Source organism: Myodes glareolus, chromosome 7, assembly GCF_982192425.1.
Source record: "Myodes glareolus chromosome 7, mMyoGla1.1, whole genome shotgun sequence".
Lineage (NCBI taxonomy): Eukaryota > Metazoa > Chordata > Mammalia > Rodentia > Cricetidae > Myodes > Myodes glareolus.
This window is the reverse complement of record NC_142032.1, coordinates 92,123,092-92,144,970: the sequence shown is the minus strand read 5'-3', so window position 1 is coordinate 92,144,970 and position 21,879 is coordinate 92,123,092. Positions and strand designations below refer to the sequence as shown.

At 47.7% G+C, this 21,879-nt stretch overlaps 1 protein-coding gene across 7 annotated transcripts in view; it reads left to right on the top strand.

Moving 5' to 3' along the window:
* Window positions 1–21,879, top strand: part of Mical2 (microtubule associated monooxygenase, calponin and LIM domain containing 2) — a 198,904-nt gene that overhangs the window by 152,636 nt on the left and 24,389 nt on the right. For all 7 annotated transcript variants that reach the window (XM_085692915.2, XM_085692914.2, XM_085692911.2 and 4 more), the window contains 3 exons: window positions 7,908–7,982; window positions 12,111–12,256; window positions 13,379–14,666. In XM_085692915.2, the coding sequence (XP_085549041.2) occupies window positions 7,908–7,982; window positions 12,111–12,256; window positions 13,379–14,666 (1,509 nt within the window). The remainder of the gene's footprint in view (window positions 1–7,907; window positions 7,983–12,110; window positions 12,257–13,378; window positions 14,667–21,879) is intronic.

The following is a 21,879-nucleotide window of genomic DNA, read 5'->3' as shown; positions in this document are numbered from 1 at the left end:
CCCAGCACCTTTAATCGGGAGGCAAAGGCAGGCAGATCTCTGTGAGTTTGAGGCCAGCCTGGTCTACAAGAGCTAGTTCCAGGACAAAAGCAATAGAGAAGCCCTGTCTCGAAAAATCGAAAAAAAAAATTGCTTTTAGTAACCCAGCTTTTGACTCAGTCAACAACAGCGTGGAAGCAAATCAGGACATCCTCTGACTTTCTGGGGACCCTGGCAGGGCCTGGGGAGGAGCAGGGTCATGGAAGTCTGCAATCTGAAGGACCAACCTTAAATGGCCTGTTGAACGATGGCAGTCAACCTGTCCTGCATTGCCCTCTGGTGGCCAAGAGTAGAATGTCAGCCGATCTTCTCACCATAGTGGGGATTTCCCAGACCAGGCCTGGGAAGAACTGGGCCAAAACAAATAAATATAGCAACTTGTATAGACATTTCCAAACCTCGGAAACTCTGAGCTTAACCTTTAATGTGGGCCTTTAGGAACTAGAAAGCAAAGAGGCACGGTGTGTGGTTAGTGCCTGTAATCCCAAAACTCAGCGGGTTAAGCAGGAAGATAGCTACAAATCTGCAGCCAGACCAGCCTGGGCTACAGGGTAAGACCCTATCTCCAAAAACAAGAACTCCCTAATCCTGAGCGAACCCTGATAGAGGGAGGCTGCCTGCCATCTACCCTTTTGTCCTAGCCTCCTCTCTCCTCAGTGGGACCATGAGCCCCTTGTCCGGAAGCTGTAAATCAGAGTTATGAGTCTGTCTGTATGAAAAATGAAACTCTGGATCAAGAATAACAAAGCCAGTTTAGGAGATAAAGACTCTAGAGAGTGAGGCCAGAGTTCTCAACAGCCAGCTTAGAGCTGTTTTGAAGGAAATGGTTTCACCAGTTTAGATGAAAACCCGGAGACGGTTCTCACTGTCAAAGAGGAGAAACACATTGGTTTGTAGGTGTGCGCTGACAGGACTCTCCTCAACACTTGTCCAAGTTTGCATGTCTGCCGATGTGATAAAACACTAACCAAAACCAGCGTGGGGAGGAAAAGGTCTGTCCGTCTTACGGGTTCTAGTCCAAAGTCAACGGGCACCAAGGTGAAGACTCAAGGCAGGAGCTGGAGCAGAGGCCATGAGGAATGCTGCTTGCTGGCTTGCTTCCTCTGGCTTCCTCAGCTGTCTTTCTTATCCAGCCCAGCCTAAGGGTAGCACCACCCACCGCAGGTTGGCCCTCCTACATAATTAGCAATTAAGAAAATACCTCCACAGAAAGCCCACAGGCCAGTGTGAGAGAGGGGATTCCCTCGTCCCACATCTGTCTAGGTTCCTGTCAAGTTTGCAAACACCCTAAGCAGCACAATGCTGAACTCTACAGAAAGCTTCTGGCTTATGTCAAATAAATGATGTTGAGAGATGTCCTGAGTCATGCCCTTAACATGGCTGCCTGTGTCTGGCTTTCTTTAGGTACCCTGTGCTGACAGGGAAGGGCATGCCAATACCTGCCTCTGTGAAGCATGGGTTGGCCCTCAGAAACTAGAGAAGTTTGATCTTGACAGCCTGACTTTATTCTACAGTGAATTACTGAATAGATAGGAAAACAGGTTGATCATATGACTCCCATCCCCATCTTAACTCAGTCGTCAGTAGTCATGATGGTGGTTGACAGATAAGCCCCAATGCAAGCATAACATTTCTTACATAGATGCTGCAGCTTAGATAGGATGTATCCCTCCCCCAACTCCCACCAAATGCCCATGTGTCGGAGGCTTGGTCCTCAGCTATTGACAGTTAATGAGACCCTGAATGGTACTATCTTCAGTGGATTAACTTATCAATGAGGCCATGAGAGTATGGGGCCTAGTTGGAATAAGTAGATCACTGCAGGTGTGTCTTTCAAAGGCACACCCTGCCCCCCAGATTCCTCTTCTTCCTCTTTTTGCTACCCAGTGGGACAGTTCGCAGCACTATGTGATGCTCTGCCTCGCCAGAAGCCCACAGCAATGGACCCAGCTCGCTACGGACTCAACCCTCTAAAACCCCGATGCCCAATGAATCTCTCCTCTTTCAGATAGTTTGCACTGCCATGCATTGTGGTGAGGAAGTGAGCCCATCACTTTCCCAAATCGCACAGGACTAACCCCATTAGTGAATCTCATGGAGGTTCACCAGCCGTGATGCTCACCTGTATCACTGCCTCCTGGGGGATTCAGAGGAGAATGGGTAAGAGCCAGATACTGCTTTCAAGCCTGCTTGTCTATACAGCCATGACCGCAACAATGTTATCCACAACAGTAGCACAAATAACAAAATCCCAGAGACAGATATCAGGGTTCAGCCTGAAAACCAGAAAAACAAAGCGGTCAAGCCACTTAACCTCTACCAAGGCTGGGCGGCTGCAGACTAAACAGACTAAACCTGTCTCTCCTCCCATTTTCTATTCCCTCCAGTGCTGGGATTAAAGGCCTGTGACTCCCTAGGACTGGGATTAAAGGTGTGAGCCACCACCACCTGAATTTGTGTAGCCCAGGGTGACCCTGAACTCACAGAAATCTACCTGCCTCCTCTCGCAAATCCTGGGGTTAAAGGTGTGTGTCGCCACTGCCTGACCTCTAGTGGCTTAGTTTTTCCCTTCTGATATTCAGGCAAACTTTATTTATTAAAGCATAAGTAAAATATCACTATACAACAGCCCCAAGGGTAGACAAGCCCTCTCTCCATCTCTCTAGACATCATTTCTATGTGGCTGTGCCTAGTTTCACCCTTTTACAGCACAAGAGTAAAAGGATCCTGGCTTGAAGGGCCCTTTTTCTGTTGATGCATTTTACCACGGCCCTACCAAGAGATTGTCAGGACTGCCTTGGCATGCCAAGCAACCTTCCACACTCCCCAAGTTCTTCAACACAGAACCTTCCCCAGATGAGGGTGTGAAGCGACTTGAACCCTCGTGCTGCGGAAACTCTAGAAGATACTCCTTTAGATTATCTGTGTCTTAATCGGCTTCCGTTGCTGTGATGGAATGCCTGAGACAGACAACTGACAGGGAGGCCAGGCTCCAGCTTGCTGCGATTCCTGGTCTCTTGGCCCGGTTGCCTTTGGGCCTGTGGTGGGGCAGTATATTCCAGTGGAGAAAACTGCTCACCTGGGAGAATCTCAGAAGTAAAAAACCAGGAAGGAGCAAGGGTTCTCATGTTCCTTCAAGGCTACAAGCCGAGGGACCTAACTTCCTTCCACTGGCCCCACCTCCTGAAGTTCCGCACCTCCTCAGTCACACAGGCTAAGGACCAAGCTTTTAACACAGTAGCCCTCTGGGAACACTTAAAATCCAAGGCATAAGAACCCCGTTTCACTGGTTCATATAAATCTTGGATAAAAGACATAACCCCAGATCCCCACCACCTAAAAGCCAGGCTCTGTGGGCCTAGAGCAAACTCGAGTGTGGGCATTTGGCAAAAGAATCCCAAGCGCAGGACTGGAGAGATGGCTCGGTGGTCAAGAGCACTGGCTGCTCTTCCAGAAGACCCGAGTTCAATTCCCAATACCCACATGGCAGCTCACAACTATCTGTAACCCCAGTTTCAGGGGATCTAACACCTTTATACCAATGCACATAAAATAAAGTTTTTTTTAAAAAAAAAAAAAAGAATTCCAAGTGCTTGGACACAGGTTACCATGCCTGTGCTATAGGCATCACAGCAGGACAGCTTCCTAGCATGCCAGAATGAAGTTGCTGCAATGCATGCACAAAGCAACTAAGCGGATATATCAAATGCATTGAGTTCATGGACAGAAACCAATAAAACTTAGGAGGGCGATCTGTCCCCAAGTTGTTCCAGCCCAAACAAGTAGGTGTTCCCCATCTCTGAGCAGTCATTTGACAGCAGCTGTAGTACAGGAGGAACACTGGTTAGCGTGTAACAATAAAATCAGATCAAAAGCATCTGGCCAAATGCTTGCCCTCCATCCCTTTTCCCTAAACAGGTTGGGTGCTGTGAGCTCCAAAAGCACTCCTTTAAAATTAACACAGAGTGAGGGCTGGAGAGGTGACTCAGAGCTTAAGAGCCCTTGTTACTCTTGCAGCGGACCCAAGTTTGGTTCCCAACACCCACATACTGGCTCACAGCTGCCTTTAACTCCAGTTGCAGGGAATCTGAGACACTCTTCTGGCCTCTGAGGGTACCAGGCATGCACATGGTATACAGACATACATGCAGGCACTCATATATTTAAAAAAAACTATATACAAAGTTAATCAGTACACACGGAGCACAAGCTGCTAGATACATCGTTGCTGTGAATGCCACTTAGACATTTCTTTTCCAGATATGTGTGCACACCTGTAATCCCAAAACTCAGTTAAGATGTGAGGTGCACACCTGTGATCCCAGCACTTGGTTAAGATGTGAGTGTGCTCACCTGTAATCCCAGAACTCGGTTAAGATGTGAGTGTGCTCACCTGTAATCCCAGCACTCAGTTAAAATGTGAGTGTGCTCACCTGTAATCCCAGGACTCGGTTAAGATGTGAGTGTGCTCACCTGTAATCCCAGCACTCGGTTAAGATGTGAGTGTGCACGCCTGTAATCCCAGCACTCGGTTAAAATGTGAGTGTGCTCACCTGTAATCCCAGCACTCGGTTAAGATGTGAGTGTGCACGCCTGTAATCCCAGCACTTGGGAAGTAGAGGGAGCAGGGTTGCTGCTAACCTGAGGTCAGCCTGGTGTGAATAGCAAGATCCAGGTCAGTCAGTGCTACAGAGTAAGACCCGTTCAAAACACGAAGGAAGGAAAGAAAGGAGAGAGTGGAGTAGAGGGAGAGAGGGTTTTGGGTTTGTTTTTTGTTTTTTGTTTTTTGCTAAAAAGTGCTAACTCTGGTGCTAGCTTTCAGAAAGCTTGAAAGAGCCAGGGGAGCAGGACGTTTGCTGTGGGGCCGTCTCCTGGTCATGTCAGATGCTACACCCATAAGGTCTCAGCAACATGACTGGCTAAACATGAGGGGAACAAGGATGACAATAGACATGCCAACGTGGACAGGAGCAAGCCCGTGTGGCCTCGACCTCACACAAAGACCCACAGTCAACTGAGGAATGCGGAGAGTGGGAGGGACAGTCTCCCCCAGGAAAGGACACAGGGACTGGTTGTCCAGTACCAAATGGTCAGCCCTGAAAGCACACATAGAAGTAACATTACACAGAGCAGGTTGTATTTAGGAATATATATGTATGTACGCCTACATACATGCATGTAACAGCAATTAATGAAAAAAGGTCATGAATTAGAATGAGAGCAAGGAGAGGTATATCGGAGGGTCTGAAGGCTGAAGGGAAAGGACAAATGATGTGATTATAATCTCAAAATTAAAGGGAAAAGATGTTACTCCTCACTTGGGCCCATAGGGTAATACAGAGCAAGGTAAGCATCTGGCTTTTCTATTTGCGTTTGCTTCTGTCTTTGTACAAACTTTGGCCAGACCACTGCATGTTTGTCATGCCAGGAGCAACCGTGTCAAACCAAGTGACACCTTCTCTCTCTCACACACACATACACACACACACACACACACACACACACACACACACACACACGGCTTCATGAAGGCACACAGATAATATCAGTGGTGGCTTTACTTTTAGCCTTTATAAAGTCCTGTTCTAGACCCCAAAAGTTTTCAATCGTTCTAAACCTATAGTCACCTCTGAGATTCCAGACCAGCAAAGCCCGGCAGGCCAGTCACCTCCAGATGAGATTGCACACAGCCCACCCTCACCCCCACCTGCGATCATCCAAAGGACGTGACTTGTCCCCTGGAGCCCTAAGGACTGCTTCTCATCCCTGTGCGGAGCCAGAGCAGAGCACTGATTAACCAGACCACACCTCCACTTTGACCTCTTGCCTCCTGGCCCTGTTCCACATCTGTTAAACCCAGAGCACACGTCAGTGCTCCGAAGACAGACTCCAATGCTTGCTTTCTGCCCTCTTAATGTTGTTTGAAAAAACCCTTTGCTGCATTCTCACCATGATTTCTGCTCATTTTCTCTGGGGCAAGCTCGACGTGTGGTAACCTGTCTGGGGCAAAACACCGTGGCCAGGGCAACGTAGAGGAGGAAGGGTTTATTTGGGCTTATGGTTCTAGAGGGATGAGAGTCCAGCATGGCAGGGAGGCGTGGTAGCATGCAGCAGGCATGGTGGCAGGCATGGAAGCATGCAGCAGGCATGGTGGCGGCAGGCATGGAAGCATGCAGCAGGCATGGCGGCAGGCATGGAAGCATGCAGCAGGCGTGGTGGCAGGCATGGAAGCATGCAGCAGGCGTGGTGGCAGGCATGGAAGCCTGCAGCAGGCGTGGTGGCAGGCATGGAAGCATGCAGCAGGCGTGGTGGCAGGCATGGAAGCATGCAGCAGGCGTGGTGGCAGGCATGGAAGCATGCAGCAGGCATGGCGGCCAGAGCAAGAAGCTGAGCACTCATGTCTTCAATGGCAAACACAAAGCAAGAAATACACTGAAGTAGAGTGAGGCTACCCGTTCTCAAAGCCCACCCCCTCAATGGCACACCTCCTCCAAGGTCACTAACGGGGAGCAAGTGTTCAAACACCTGAGCCGATGAAGACATTTCTCAACCAAACTGTCACAGAACCTGAGGAGTCAGGTCTCTGGCCTAGGCCTCCGGCTATATTATGACCTCACTATCCCCCCCCCCCGGCAAAACTGTGCCTGGGTGGCCTGTTGGCACCAGTGGTGCATCTACGCCATCACGTTCACCATCCCACAGAGTTTAAAGCAGAAACCCAAGGAGCTGAAGGATTTTGTCCTGAGGAAGGAAAGCCCAGGTAGGGGCTGGCACGGCCGTGCTGAAGGTCAGCTCCTAAGGGCAGGGGTGGGGTGTCTGGTGAAATGGAAAGCCCTCACTGGTCAGGTACTGCATTCAGAGAGCTCTGTGTTCAAACCTCTGCCCACTCTTCCATTCCTAGACCTCTCCCATGGGTGGCTTTTTCCCCATACCTCTGAGCTCCTTCTCCTGCCCCTCAGACAGGCACACATGCCCCTCCTTTCTCTATGAAGGAGACACAAGAGCCTGTGCATCGGAATCCAGCGCGGGAACAGGAAGCATTTGGATCCCACGCCTGCTCAGGTTCAGAACGGCCAGTGCTGGTTCTCAAGGCCCAGCCAGGCAGAGGGGAAGCACATGGGTCCTGCAAATGTATTTCTATTGGGTGCCCGACTTTGAGGAGTCATTTCTCCCCTCCACTAAGGCAGGCTTTCTCCTATTGCTTCCGTCCATATACGACAGACCAGCTGGGCTGTGAGCATTCGGCTGAGTCGCCTGTCTACCAGAGTGCTGCGGTTATAGATGCACACCTCTACAGGCAGATTTTTTTTTTGAGATTGTAATTTAATTCCATTTCTGCCTTCCCTTTCCTCCCTCTAAACCCTTCTAGACACCCCTCCCCACTCCCCTTCAAATTTATGGCCTCTTTTTTTCCCACTAATTGTTATAATGTGCATATATGTATTTATCTATACACATATATCCCTAAATATAACCTGTTGAGTTTATGTGATGTCACTGGTATGTGTTTCCAGGGCTGACCCTTTAGCACAGGACACCAACTGATGTGCTCTTCCCTGTAGAGTACATCTCTCCCACTCCCAGTTTTTAATTTGTATTTCAGGGATCAAACTCGGGGTATCTGCTGAACCATCTCCCCAGCTTCCTGTATAAGTTTTTGATGAAAAACGAGTGAGGGGGGTGGATGAGCAAGAAGTGGGGCGGGGTCAGAGAGTACACTGTGATAAGAGCCAGTGTCTCCGTTCATCCTGAGCGTCTGCCTGCTGACTTTTGGTGAGACAGCCATAGGAGACAAACTCTTCTCCTGCATAGCTAACAGCCTCTTCCTCCCTCCCACCCTCCCTGCCCCCTTCTGGTTTCCACCACAGCGCTGCAAAGGACCTACAGCCTCCAGTCTCCAACTCCAAGCAAATACCAGAGCTGGGGAAGAAAATTCCAGTCCTGTGAGTCATGAGCAGCGGGGAGGGATGGAGGTGGGGGCAGCTGCTCTCATTCCTTACATGGTGTCTTCTCTGGCATAGCCTGGGATACGAGGGCAAGAAAAACCATTAGCTTGACTTGATTTCCACTGCTAACTAGAAGCATTTGTCAAGGAATCTGGGACCTTCCCCATGCCCCTTCCTCTCCTCTGAAATCCCAGTACCTTAAGATTCTATACTCTCACCAGAACAGCTCCTTCTCAGTCATGAACTCGCTTGAAATGAGAAAGAAGAGAGAATGAGAGCCGGGCACTTGATTCTGTTCCAGGAACAGGACTGGATTCCCCCTTTGGCTCCATGTCTTTGTAGCCAAGGCATGAAGGTAGCTGCTTTCACTAGAACATGAGTGTAAACACACACACACACACACACACACACACACACACACACAGTTTGTTTCTTCTGAGCAGGTCTTGGCCCCTGAGTGAGTTCCAGTGTTCCCACAAGAGGTATAATGACCATGCACATACAGTCACACAGCAAACAGAATTCCTCCAGAACCCTTGAGTGAGAAGCAGGGGCTCCATTCTGCTCCGAGCCCGTCACCCCCTCCTGCCTCCCCTTTTGTATCCATGTTCCCTCTCCAGCCTCCCTCTACCCAAGGCGGACCCAGGAAGGCCTTGGGCAGAAGCCATAACTCACCCTCCTTCTGAGTCAGCCTGATTCCTGGCCAGTGAGTCATTTCCCACCAACCCCCAGACTCACCACCTCTCATCCTATCTACCTAGGACAAGGGCCACCTCTGGAGCTCGACCAGACCTGCATACATACCTGGGGATAAGTTAAGATGACAGCTGAGTCATCTGAGCTTCCCCCTCCCCAAGGTGGCAAATGAGAGATCTCAGCAGGAATAATGTTTCCAGGGGTCTTCTCCCTCTGTGTCTAGCGCTTCAGAAGCTCTAGGGTCCTGCTCTCAGACCGGTCCTCCTGGGTGTTGAGGCTATCCCAACGTTTCTGAGTATCACCAGTGTCAGGGGGCTCGCTCTGTCCTCAGTAAACTCCCAGAATGGGGTGAGATAGGAAACTGACAAGCAGCGGAGGCAGGGATGCTAGAAAACAGGCAGGATTCTGCTACTCAGACAGAGGTGGGGTATGGGCACAGACCCGGAGACTTCAGCATTCAGTTATTAATGAATATAGGGTGTGGGCCTTAAGTACACCGTGATGCTGGGGTGTGGACAGGTCTTGAGTCTGTCGTTTCTATGGCCTAGCAAGGTCCAGTCCAAAAGAGTGCTTGTTTATGAGTGGGAGCGAGACAGGAAGGAAGGGAGTTGGGAAGTTGGTTGGGTTAGGCTTAATGAAACTGTAGCTGGGTTCAGACTTGCAAGCTGCTGCCCCTAGAGGGCGCTCCAAGACTTTGAGAAAACTGAGTCCTTCATGGCCTCCAAATTCTAGGAAGCAGTAGCGGCTGGAATGACTATCCCAAAAGTCAAGAACCTCTATGCCCAGAAGAAGGTCTGTAAGTCAGTAGAAGATAGAACACAGACATCCTTTCCAATAGCATGCTTACAGTGACCTCCACCATCGGGGAACAGGCCACCACTGACAGCCAAGTCAAGAGGAGGTAGCACAAGGAATTGCCCCAGGGGGCCAGAGACTGTTAAGCCTGGCCCAGGCCTACTTATCAAACCCTTTGACACAAAGGGACTTGATAGGCAGCAGCACTCAGATCCTGTACCCTACAGAGGACTATGGAGCCTGGCTGGGCCTTCCCAGAGTTCCTGGGCAAGCACCAGAGAGGAGATCGAAGCAGACAAAGAATGCGTTCCTAGACAAGAGTTAGAGAAACTCTGGCAGGGCTGTGTCTCTCACTCCCTCTGAAGCAGACAGAGGGTCTCAAGGTGTGCTTGATGGACAGTTTGTGTGCAAAAAGAGAGTCTAGGTGTGATTTGTACTAGGCTACCAGCATCTAACGGCATGGTTGTGTGTCCTTTTTGGATGAGGACACTGGGCATAAGCAACTTGCTCACATCAGCTGTCAATGTGAACAAACTGGGGTCCTGGGGTCCCCTTTATCATCGTTTAAAGAAGTTTGAAGGCACCACCAGTAACAGGAAAGATTTCCCATCGCTCAGCCCCTCGCTGGCCTGTCTTTCCCCACCCCTGGAGTCGTGCCTGGCTCTTGGGCAATGGCTTGGCCCGAGGTCAAAGACAAAGGATAGAGACTGGACCTCCATGTTTCCACTTCCCAAGCCCTCTACAAGTTCTGCCTTTAAGACAATACATAAGGACCTTGTGGCCATAGAAGCCACCACAAGGCATCAGAGGAAGATGAAAGAAGCCATGTCTGGGTCACAACCTTCTGGATCCCAAGACTTCTCTGTCTAGCTTGTGTCCCAAGGTATCCCTGGTCCTGTGTCGCAAGGTCCCCTGGTACTCCTCAGAGGAACAAGGGGACAGTCTGTGTGGCTGAGGGGACTTCTGAGGCTACTTAAGGAGCCTGATTCAGGACGGCAGGGAGAGGAGAGCGAGGGGGCGAAGAAGAGGGGGAGAAGGAATTTGGCAGGAATTTAACAACTGGGGGCAGGAAGCAAGGCAGCAACTGACTCACAAATTTTGCCTTTTTAGGCTGTTGTGGGTTGAAATGGGGTGCGGGTGGTGGGATGGAGGCCAGCGCTCCCTGCGTCAGCCCCTGGCAGCTTCCAGAATTTCCTCCTTGCCCACCGTCATAGCAGCTGTGTTCCCCGAGTTACCTTCTCCCTCAGAAGCATCTTGGGGCAGGGGTGGGGTACCCTATGGGAGCTCACAGACCACAGGCGCATCTTTTCAGAGCCCGTGCCTGGTGTGTACAGCCTGACATCTTTGCCCGAGTGTGAGGAGAGCAAGACACATCCTAAAAGCCCACCAATGTCTCCCTGGAGGATATGTGGAACTCTTCTGGAGTAGAGGAAACTGAGGCATGGCTTTTAAACTTTCAGACTTGTGTCCCTAGAGATCCCTGACTCTGTGTCATTAAGTTCCTTGAATTTACTCAGGGTAACAAAAGCATAGTTTGGGTGCCTGCACTGGTGCCTATCACCTAGAGCTTTGGGGAAACTGAGGCCTGAGAATTGTATTGAGCTAAGAAATGTGGACATGTAGAACCTGTAGATTGGACACAACAAAGGGGAGTCTGAATGCCCCGCCCTGAGCTGCAGGAAACAGGGAGTTGAGGTACTGGGTTGGAGAATAAGCTAGTGAGATACACAGTCCGGAATGTACCTAGGGAGCCCTGCTATGGGACACAGTAGTTTGTAGTGGCCTGGGGATGAAGCTCATGTATGTCCGTGAAAGGCTGCATGTTGTTTTTTTCAAATTTACCTCAGTACAAGTTATCTGAGATGCTCCCTTTTGGAGATAAAATGCTTGGCATTGCAGATTTCAGGTCACTAAGTTGGAGGGGAAGAGGGATACGTGTCAGGACAGGAAGGGTCAGCATGTGCAGGCTTGAATGACGTCCCAGGCTGTACAGGACCAGATGATTTCAGCTGCCCACAGTTCAGAACTGGGCCCCTCCCCAGGGGGCAGCCTTGCTCCTTTCTCATGCATCTCTGAACAAATGCACAACTTCCTGCCTGCTCCCATTAATTCTGTGTGTTTCGAACCACGGATATGGGTGTAACCTCCCTCCTTTGGTTTCCCATAAGATCTCGAGCTAACCGCCTTGTCTGAGAGCCCCTCAGCGGCACACACAGGAGAGGGAGAACCCATTTCATTAGGACTAAGCATCTATCCTGTTCGCGCCCACAACTAATGGTCTGACATCTTGTGGAAAGAAACCTCAGATGGTTTATCGACGAAGAGATTTAGGGCGGTCCCAGCTCCTGACCACCATGACTTCAGGGAAACACAGGCAGTAAATGTCCATCTGCTAAAAGCATTCTGTGGGCTGGGCTCATGTCTCCCAGGAACAATCCTACAGAAGTGGGAAACACTGACTTGCAGGACTCTGCTCCAGGGTTCTGCTGCCAAGTCCCGAGCTATGGGCACTAGCGACCTCCCTCTCTGACTCCATCCCCAGCACCTTCCATCCTAAAACTGAGGGTCCACCCACGGTCTTCTCTCCTTCTGCTAAAAGCAAGGCAATGATGGAGTATGTTCTTTCCTTGATAGATTCAACACCCATGACCAGAAGAGCAGCACCGCCTCCCAAGGAGTCTCCTCCTCCTTCATCTTTATCTTCTTCATCTTCCCTGTCATCTTCCTTTTCTTCAATTAGTGTACCTGAGCGCACTTCAGATAATTCCTCCTCTCCTCAGGTAAGTGTTCCCGGGGGCCCCGCCCAAGAGATGGGCATGCCCACTCTCCTCACTACGGCCACACTTAATTCTGGATTCTAAGTGCTCACAGGTCCCTCCCACGTGCAAAGCCAGGGCAGAGTGGGCCTCTGGACACTCTACATGTGTCTTTCATAAAAACCCATCCTGCCCCTCTTGGGCCACCCTTATGAGCACAGCCACCCCCGTCAGCGTGTGTGGGAGATGGACATAGTACATATACTCCTGGGGAAGTTCACGCAGGGAAGACAGCCGAAGGGTGATAGGCCCAGAAATAAGGGTGCTCTCGGTAGCATCCAAGGACCCTGAGAGTACTCTCTGTCTAGAATAGAAACCATCACCACCGAAATGAATGCTGGACTTTCTTTCCGGGTCCATTATGCTGTCTCCGTGACCCGCTAGGATTATGCTATACTCAGGAGAGCCCTCAGGACAGAAAAAGCATGCACTCTTTTGAAGCCCTCTGACCTGTGGCCTTCCCTCAGGCACCAGGACTCTTGACAGGGCATAGCTACTCTCTGAAGAGTCCACTTAGGTTCTTCCAAGTGCCTATGTGCTGGAAACTTTGATGTTACAATGGTGCGAGGTGTGACATTTAGAAGGGTCCTCAGAAAGTCCCAAGGGCCATCCTTCGCTACCAACGCTTTGGCTCAGAAGGATAACTCTCGCATTTTACCTCGAGAGCCGGTGATCCACGGTTGGAGAAACTGACATCTGGGATGTCAGCAAAGCATAGCTATGGGAAGAAGGTCCCCTTAGTAAAGCCGATGTTTGCGCAAACCAGGAGGAAGCTCCCCTCTCCTACCTGTGCTGACTGCTCAGGGGCTTGTCAAGAGCAGCAGCCATGCTGGCCTTTCTGTTCTGGCTTTTTCTCCACATGTTCTAGAGCTCTTACTGGTCTTTGTTTAGAGCATAGAGACTGCAGGTAGATGTCAGCAAGTTCCTAATAGTCACTTGGGACAAAGACCAACCTCTCTGAAACCTCCTTCCTACCTTGGGTGTGAGAGAAAGAAAGGAAGTGACGTGTGTATCGACATTCACCTTCCCCAGGAAAATAAGCACTAGGAACTGTAAGTAATGGGTATTTCTGCCCATCCCCTGTAGGTGCCAGCTTATGACCTCCACTCCCTGCCTGTCTCCAGAGGTGATTTTCGCCCCACTCCGCTCTACCTGAGACGTGCCAGGGCTCAAGGGATCTCGAAGGAAATTCCTCTCTATCTGCCTCATAGCCCCGTTCTGGAGAGCACAGGCCTGGCGAGCCCTGGTGGAGAAGACCACAGCAGCCCTGCCAAGATGGCTTCAGAGAGCTGCCAGAAAACCTGGGCTCCTCCTGGGAGCACCAAAAGCATGTATCCCATCGCAGGGAAGGACCAGTGTTTGTCCAATCAAAACCTAACTCTTGGGACTGCAAGGAACCCAAGAGAAGTGAGTGAGGGACTCAGGAGGGAACAGACAGGTGGCCCAGGGCTGTCTGCAGAAAAGAAGGTGGGTTTGAAGAAAATAACCCTCACACCGGAGGAGAAGAACGTGTTACTAGACTGGAATGACCTCACCCCTGAGCACAGGACTGGGGAGCGACTCTCCCAAGAAAGAGCTGAAAATGGAAGAGGTCATACCCCGAAACCATTCTACTCCTCTACCCTCCCTCAGGCAGTGAAAGAGAAGCTGCTATCCCAGACAGGGGCCCAGGAAGAGATATGCACCCCAGCCGGCAAGTCGCCTCAGGAGCGAGAACAGCCTCCGCCCAAGTCTCCCCTGAAGTTCTTAAGAAATGCCATCCTAAAGTCTCTGCACCTCAATTCTGAAGGTGGAATGAAGACCTGCCCCAAGCCAGAGTCAAAAACGTTGCCTCGGGGCCAACCACATGCCTTCACTCGCTCTTTTAGTTTTCGGAAACCAAGTTCCAACAAAGATAAAGACCAGCAGTCTCCAGTGAGACACATGGCCAAGAAGGCTTCAGCCTTCTTCTCTCTGGCTTCTCCAACTTCTAAGGCTACCCCGGCCTCCGACCTTAGCTTTCCTGACCCTATCCTCCGCTCCCGGAGTTTGCCCAGTCGTCCATCCAAGACGTTCTCTGCAACTACATCCCCAGCACCCCGCAGCAAGATTGAGGATGTCCCTACCCTCCCCGAGAAAGTGAATTTGCAGGATGCCACTCACGTTCCAAAGAAACGAGCCTCCCGTATTTCCTCGCTTGGCCTCAAAGATAAATCCTTTGAGAGTTTTCTCCAGGAATGCAAGCAAAGAAAAGACGTTGGGGATTTCTTTAGCAGTCCCAAGGAGAAGGGGCCACCCGGGAACCGAGTCCCATCCTTGGAGAAGCTGGTACAGCCTTTTGGCAGCCCCTCGCTGAGGCAGGTGGCGCATCTTTCTTCTACAGGGCAGGATGCACGTAAGTGGCTTTCTTAGTAGTCCCGCTTAGAGTTCGTGCTGGGCAGTTAGTGGTCTCCCCGAGTCACACAGGCACTGTGCACTTTGATTTCCTTCTCCAGTTCATTCTGACGAAAGTGGGGAACGCGGGGACTGATGGGATGGCTTACAGGCTTTATAGGTGTTTGCTGTCAGGCTTGATCCCATATGGTGGAAAGAGAGAACCAACTCTCCCAAGTTGTCCTGTGGTCTCCACATGTGCGCCTCCCTCCCTCAATGCACAAAGAAATGTATGCACCCGAAAAAGAAATTTAAGGAAACTTGAAAGTTTTGTAAGAAAAACCCTAAAAAACTGAAATTATATGATAGAAAGTTAAATTAAAAATAATCCTACCGCTTTCCGTTTATCTGTAACTATATTAATATTTTTACTGAGATGTACATACAATTGTATATTTTTTAAAAATCAACTTTATATTCTAGGTATTAAGCAAATAACCTCAGAACCTATATAAAATGTGACTTAAAAGAATGTTCTATCTTATACAATATTGTTGTTTAATGAACTATTGTTTGATTGTTTAACATAAGTACATATGTAATATATATATATATACACACACATACTTGTAGGTGAATGTATTTATAATGTATGGATGGTGCTGGTTGGACATTTTTACACACATGTACCTTTTAGTTTCCCTTGAATTGCTAACTGTTTTTCTGTATTTTTGATTACCGATGAAAATAGAGACTTTTTATATTTAAACATGGTTGTTGCTAATTATTTAATTAATATATCAAAGAGTCAGTAATCAAACAGTATGGAAATACCTAGCAAAAACCAGAACATGCTATTGTCTCTGTGCCTTGCCAAACATTTAGTGTCTTTCTTTAAGGAGAGTGTAAATGCATGCATGATATCTTTTTTATGTGTGAACGTGTGGTATATCTGCATGTGTGTGGATGTGTGCATGCACGTGCACTCTAGGTGAGAGAAGGTTGCTGGGTGTTCTGATCAATTCCTCCTTGACTTCCTATTCCCTTTAGGACAGTGTCTCTCGCTGAACCTGGAATCATGCTGGTAGCATGAAAGCCCCCATGACACCCCCCCCCCCGTCCACACCCCTGCAGTGCTGGGATTGCAGAAGTGGGTGCGGCTGTGCGCAGCTTTTGACATTTGATTTTAACTCAGGTCTCACACTGCACAGCAAACAGCGTCCCTACCCACCGAGCTGTCTCCCCAAACAATGACTTCTTTTGTCGCTGAATGTTCGCTTGACCACTTTAAATAAATTGTGATCCTATTATTTCCAGTTTTCAAAAATTCTGATAATTTTATCTTTTAAATTTTTTTTAAATTTTAAGGAATAATCAGTTTTCAAGAAATTATTTATCATCTTTGCATCCTAATCAAATATCTGTATAGATTAACAAGAGAACATATTAGCAGCCAAGTTTGGAATGAGCATAGGTAAGTTGAGATATAAGAATTCTTTTAAAATCACACACCATGGAATTCCATGTTATAAATATATGTGTATGTTTTTAGATTTATTCACTTTTTATTTTATGTATATGCGTATTTGCCTACATGTATATCTGTATACCATGTGTATGCTTGGTGCCAATAGAAGCCAGAAGACTGTATTTGGTCTCATGGGACTGTAATTACAGATGGTTGTGAGCCATTGTATGGGTGCTTGAATCAAACCTGGATTCTCTGCAAGAGCAACAAATGTTCCTAACTGGGCCTTCTTTCCAGGCCCATGTAATAGATGCTTAATAGATAGTACATTTGTCTACTTTAAAACTAAAAGATGTATGGCTGGGTGTGGCAGTGCATGCCTATAATCCTAATACTCATAAGTCTAAAGCAAAAAGAATATGAGTTTTAGGCCAGCCTGGGCTACATAGTGAGACTTGATCTAAAAATAAATAAATAAACAAACAAACAAAGAAAAAATAGCTGCAAACTCGATCCATTTGCATAAATATGATTGTATCCATCTGATTAGAAAGTATAGTAAAAAGCTCTGTTGAGAGGTTGAAAAGGCATTCTAAAGAACTAGGGGAAATCTTCGCCAACTATTCATCTGATTAGAGATTCATATGCACTCTTTAAGGCCTCCCTCAAAAAAATTAAACACCCAAATGTTGTAAGAAGGCCACTTGTTTGTTCCCGGCTGCTCAGTCCCAAAATAATCACACAGAAATCATATTATTTGTAATACTGTTTGGCCAATAACTTAAGTGTATTTCTGGCTAACTCATAACTTAAATTAACCCATTTCCATTAATCTGTATATTGCCATGAGGCTGTGGCTTACCGGTTAAAGTTCTGGCATCTGTCTCCAATGGGGCTACATGGCTTCTCCCTGACTCTGACTTCTTTTTCCCAGCATTCAGTTTAATTTTCCTCGTCTATCTCTCTTCTGCCCTGCTATTGATCCAAATCAGCTTCTTTATTTACCAATGGTATTCACAACGTACAGAGGGGAATCCCACATCACCCAAAAAACAAATAATCTAACCAATAAATGGGTAAATAAACTGGATAGTAGAAGGATAAATGTACAATAAATGCATAAAATGTTTAACATATTTAGCCATCAGGGAAATGCAAATCAAAACTTCACTGAGATTCCATCTCACCTTAGTCAGAAGGGCAGTCATCAAGGCCACCAATGAAACAACAAATGCTGGCCAATGAGGATGGGGTTGGGACAAAGGTGAGAGACCCTTCTGTACTATTAACAGGAATATACATTAGTTTAACTACTGTGTAAAACTTGGTATGAAGGTCCCTTGAACACTGGAACTGGAGCTGCCATAAGACCCAGGCATTCTACACTTACACACCTGAAAAAAATCCAAGGTTAGCACACAATAGCCTGACACACCCATGCACCCCGCATACAATTCAGAACCGCCAAGTTATAGACTCAGCCTAAGTGCCCATCATAGACAGAGATCCCAGTGTGGCGGCATATGTCTGCAGTCTTTGCACTTGGGCAGGAGGAATGAGAGGCTGAGGCCAACTTGGGCTACACTGAGACCCTGTCTCAAAACCAAAGCAATGGGGGAAAAATACACACACACACACACAAACAGACACATACACACACAAAAACCCCAAAACAACAATAATAAACAGATGAATAAATACAGACAACGTAGTCTCTATACACAATGGAGTGGGAGATTGTTTTGGTTCTACCGAATTTTGTTGGAAAGGGCCCATAATGCCAAGTGTGTTGCAGTTATTCAATAATGCGCATAGTAAGAACTCTTACATTGGTTTGGTTATTTTACCAACTACTAAGAGAGGAGAGTGAACACCCCCAACTATAGTTTGTTCAATTTTTTTTATATTTCAGTTCCGCAACATTTTGGGTCTTTTGGGTCACATATATACATATGTACACACACACACACACACACACACACACACACACATATATATATGAAAATATATATTTCTTTACTTTTTAATATATTTATCTCTGTGGACGTGTGTATATGCATGTGTGCCCACGTGTGTGATATGAATGAGTATGTGTGTGAATATGGGCCTGTGAATATCGTATCAGGGCACACAAGTGAAGGTCAAAGAACAGCTTTGGGGGTTGGTCCTCACCTTCTACCTTATTTAAGACAGGGTCACTGTTTTGAAATTTTAATTTTATTTGATAGGTGTGAGTGTTTTGGTTGCATGTATGTCTGTGGACCAACTCCACGCAGTGCTCAAAGAGGGTGTAAGATCCTCTGGAACTGGAGTTTTAGACAGTTGTGAGCTACTATGTGGGTGTTGGGAATCAAACCCAGATCCTTTGCAAGAGCAGCTTGTGCTCTTAACTGTTGAGTCATCCCTCTAGCCCCAGGATTGCTGAGTCATCCCTTCAGCCCCAGGATTGCTGAGTCATCCCTCCAGCCCCAGGATTGCTGAGTCATCCCTCCAGCCCCAGGATTGCTGAGTCATCCCTCCAGCCCCAGGATTGCTGAGTCATCCCTCCAGCCCCAGGATTGCCGAGTCATCCCTCCAGCCCCAGGATCTCTGCCTACTCCAGACTACCTGGCCGACTAGCCTCCCAGGATTCTCTTGCTTTTGCTGCTATCTTGCAGTGGGACACTGAGATTGCAGATGTATATCTGGCTTTATGTGAGTTCTGGGGATACGAACTCCAGCCCTCATGCTTGCTTTACTCACTGAGCTGTCTCATGGCAGGGAACACATGGGTGGTGGGAGCTAGAGGCTGATGTTTTTGTCATATCAACAGTCAAGAAGCAGAGAAACTGAGCCAGAAACAGTGCACAGTAGCATTCAAAGCCCTTCCGGCAGTGGCCTTCTTCATCCAGGTAGGCTCCACCTCCTAGAGGTTCTGAAGGACCTTTGGATCAACTGTTCAAACACATGGGCCTCTGGCAGACATTTTACATTCTAGTGCTAACAGTCTCCATGCTATAGGATAGGTCTCTCAATCTTGATCCTATTGAACTGAAATTTCATATCCTGTGAACGTCTCTCCAGTCCCCACCTTCACCTGCTAGTTCTAGTGACCAGCATTTTATTAGACGCTCCATGTCTGTGAGTTTCTGTGATTTCCTTTTATAAAGTTGCATGGAAGTAGATAGACATGCTACTGCCTGGAGCTGAGGGATGTGGCTTTGCCATAGAACTCAAATTTAGCCCGTGTAATTCTCTGGGTTTGATTCTCAGCCTCAAGCCCAAAGGAAGGGAGGGAAGAAGGGAGTGGAGGAGAGAGGGAGGGATGGAGGGAGGGAGAAAAGAAGGGAAGGAAGAAAGAAGGTGAAGTAAAGAAGGAAGGAGGAGGAGGGAAAAGAACAGGAGGAAGGGGAAAGGAACTAACCAACCATAGTAATGTTAATTTTACAGACCACTACTTTATTAAATGTATTAGTTCTCACAGTTGTTTTAGTAGCTTTCTTTTAAATTCTTGACCACATTTATGATATTTTTTAAATATTTGCCTGTTAATTTCACCTTATCAGTCATTTCTGATTTTTGTTTTTATTGATGGATTTTTATCTTGCTTATTTGACTAATCGTGTGTGTATGTGTGTCATTGTTTACCAACTAATAGAGTGTATGTGGAAAAATGATTGAATTTTGTTTTTTTATTGTTAAATGGGGGCATAAAGGACTTTTAATAAGCAGTAGAATAATGTTAAGGTCACTCTGTTCCTTTCACGACGGGTCTTCATGCTTGCTAGGTGTGTCTGTGATAAACATTGCTCTAGCACTAATCTACCCCTGTTAATAAAGCAAAAGTTTCCTGTGATTGCTGTAATGCTCTAGGTGTCTCTGACTAAGGACAATCTAAGCATCTCCCACCCAACGTTAGAGGTTCTCAGCCTGTGGGTCGTGACCCCTTTGGCAGACCTCTATCTCCAATAGTTACAGTAATTCATAACAATAGCAAAACTACAGTGATAAAGTAACAATGAAAGTACTTTTATGGTTGGGGTCACCACATGAGGCGCTGTATTGAAGGGTCGCAGCATCAGGAAGGTTAAGAACCACTGCAGTCAGTAGCCTGTTGAGCCTGTATCTTCTCTGCAGTCATATGCCCAGCCAGGTAGATTCTTTTTATACATCTTTGGATTCCTGTAAAGCAGTAGATAGACATGGACTTCTATGCTGGTTTCTAAAGTTTTTGTTGTTGTTGTTGTTTGTTTGTTTTTGTTTTTTGGCATTCCCTCCTCTCCAGAGCTTCATCCTACACATTACTACTGCCACTGATTGGCCAAACTCTGAACTGCCTCTCAACTCAGTAAGCCTACTTTAACCTGTTAGAGTTTTTTCCTTCCTGCGCTGTGGTCTGCAAAGGACCTCAGGACAGAAGCATCTGTGGCCGTAGGGCTGTATGGGTTTCTGCTCTTATCTTTTACATCTTTCTGTACTGCCTGTTGGGAAAAGATGCTTCATATATTGTGTCCTGAGTTCTACTGCATTCTGGTGAGAAGTCAGCTCCAAAATCAGGCAGTCTGACATGGTGTGGGGAAGCAAAGTCCTTAAAGATTGCAAGTGACTAGTGACCTTCAAAATGGCTGGCATCCCTTGATGGGAGGAGAGGAATGGCTGGTCTCCCCTGATGGGAGGAGAGGAAAGGCTGGTCTCCTTTTATGGGAAGAGAGGCTCGGCCTTCCTACTGCTTAGAAGCCATTTCACTCCCGTTTCCAAATGAAATTTTACAGAAGTTTTTTTTTTTTTAATTAGAAAAAGTTCCAACCTTACTTCTATCATACATAAAGGTCAGTCAGGCAGTTCTAGAAGAAAGTGTTGTTAATTGAGTCAATGATAGCAATGAAGATGGTGAAGACAGTTGGGAGGTGAATGTCGGTTGTCAAGCTGACTGGGCACAGAGCCACCTAGGAGACAGACACACCTTTGGGTCATCTGCAAGGATGCTTTTAGAGAGGGTTAACTGAGGAGTGAAGACCCATCCTGAACATGGGCGGCACCATCCCATGGGCTGATCCAGTAGACTGACTGAATAGGGAACCAAGAGGAGTGTGTACAGCATTCATCTCTCTTTGCTCCCCCGTACTCAGAGGGGAGTGAGCAGCCTTCCACCATCCCTTCCTTCCATGATGGACTGTATCCTCAAACCGTGAGCCTTCTTACCTCAAACTGCCTCCTCTCTGAGACAGTCTCTAGCTCTGGCTGGCTTCAAACTCTGTAGTAACCAAAGATGACCTTGAACTTCCGTTCCTCCTGCCTCCATCTCCCAAGAGCAGGGCTGGGAATCTAACTCAGAGCCTCTGGCGTGCTGAGTTACAACCCCGGTCCTGAAGTTGCTCCATGTCAGATCTTTGGTTGCAGCAATGAGAAAAGTAGTAAATAAAGCAAGCCTAAATAGACCTTCCCAGCAGCTACCTCCCAGTACCAGATATCACCAAGGCCTTTGATTGGGTTTGCTCGACCACAGTGATTCTGCGTGTAGGGATCGTGACAGTAGGACTCGAAAGCGTGCAGTCGGCTCCTCTAGCTTCTATACTCAGCGCTCAGTGGCTGGATCCCTCTGTGGTGATTTAGCGGCTGAAGCAGGATGCAATTTCTGCCCAAAGAGAACACAGCCTCCTCCTAGGACGATGCCACTCTCTGGTTCTATCTTTACCTGAGCTTTCCCATCTGGCAAATTAAAGTGGAAAGCAGCAAACTCTCTCCCCAGAGAGGCTGGGTTGTTATATGCATGTTTTATATTATTTTG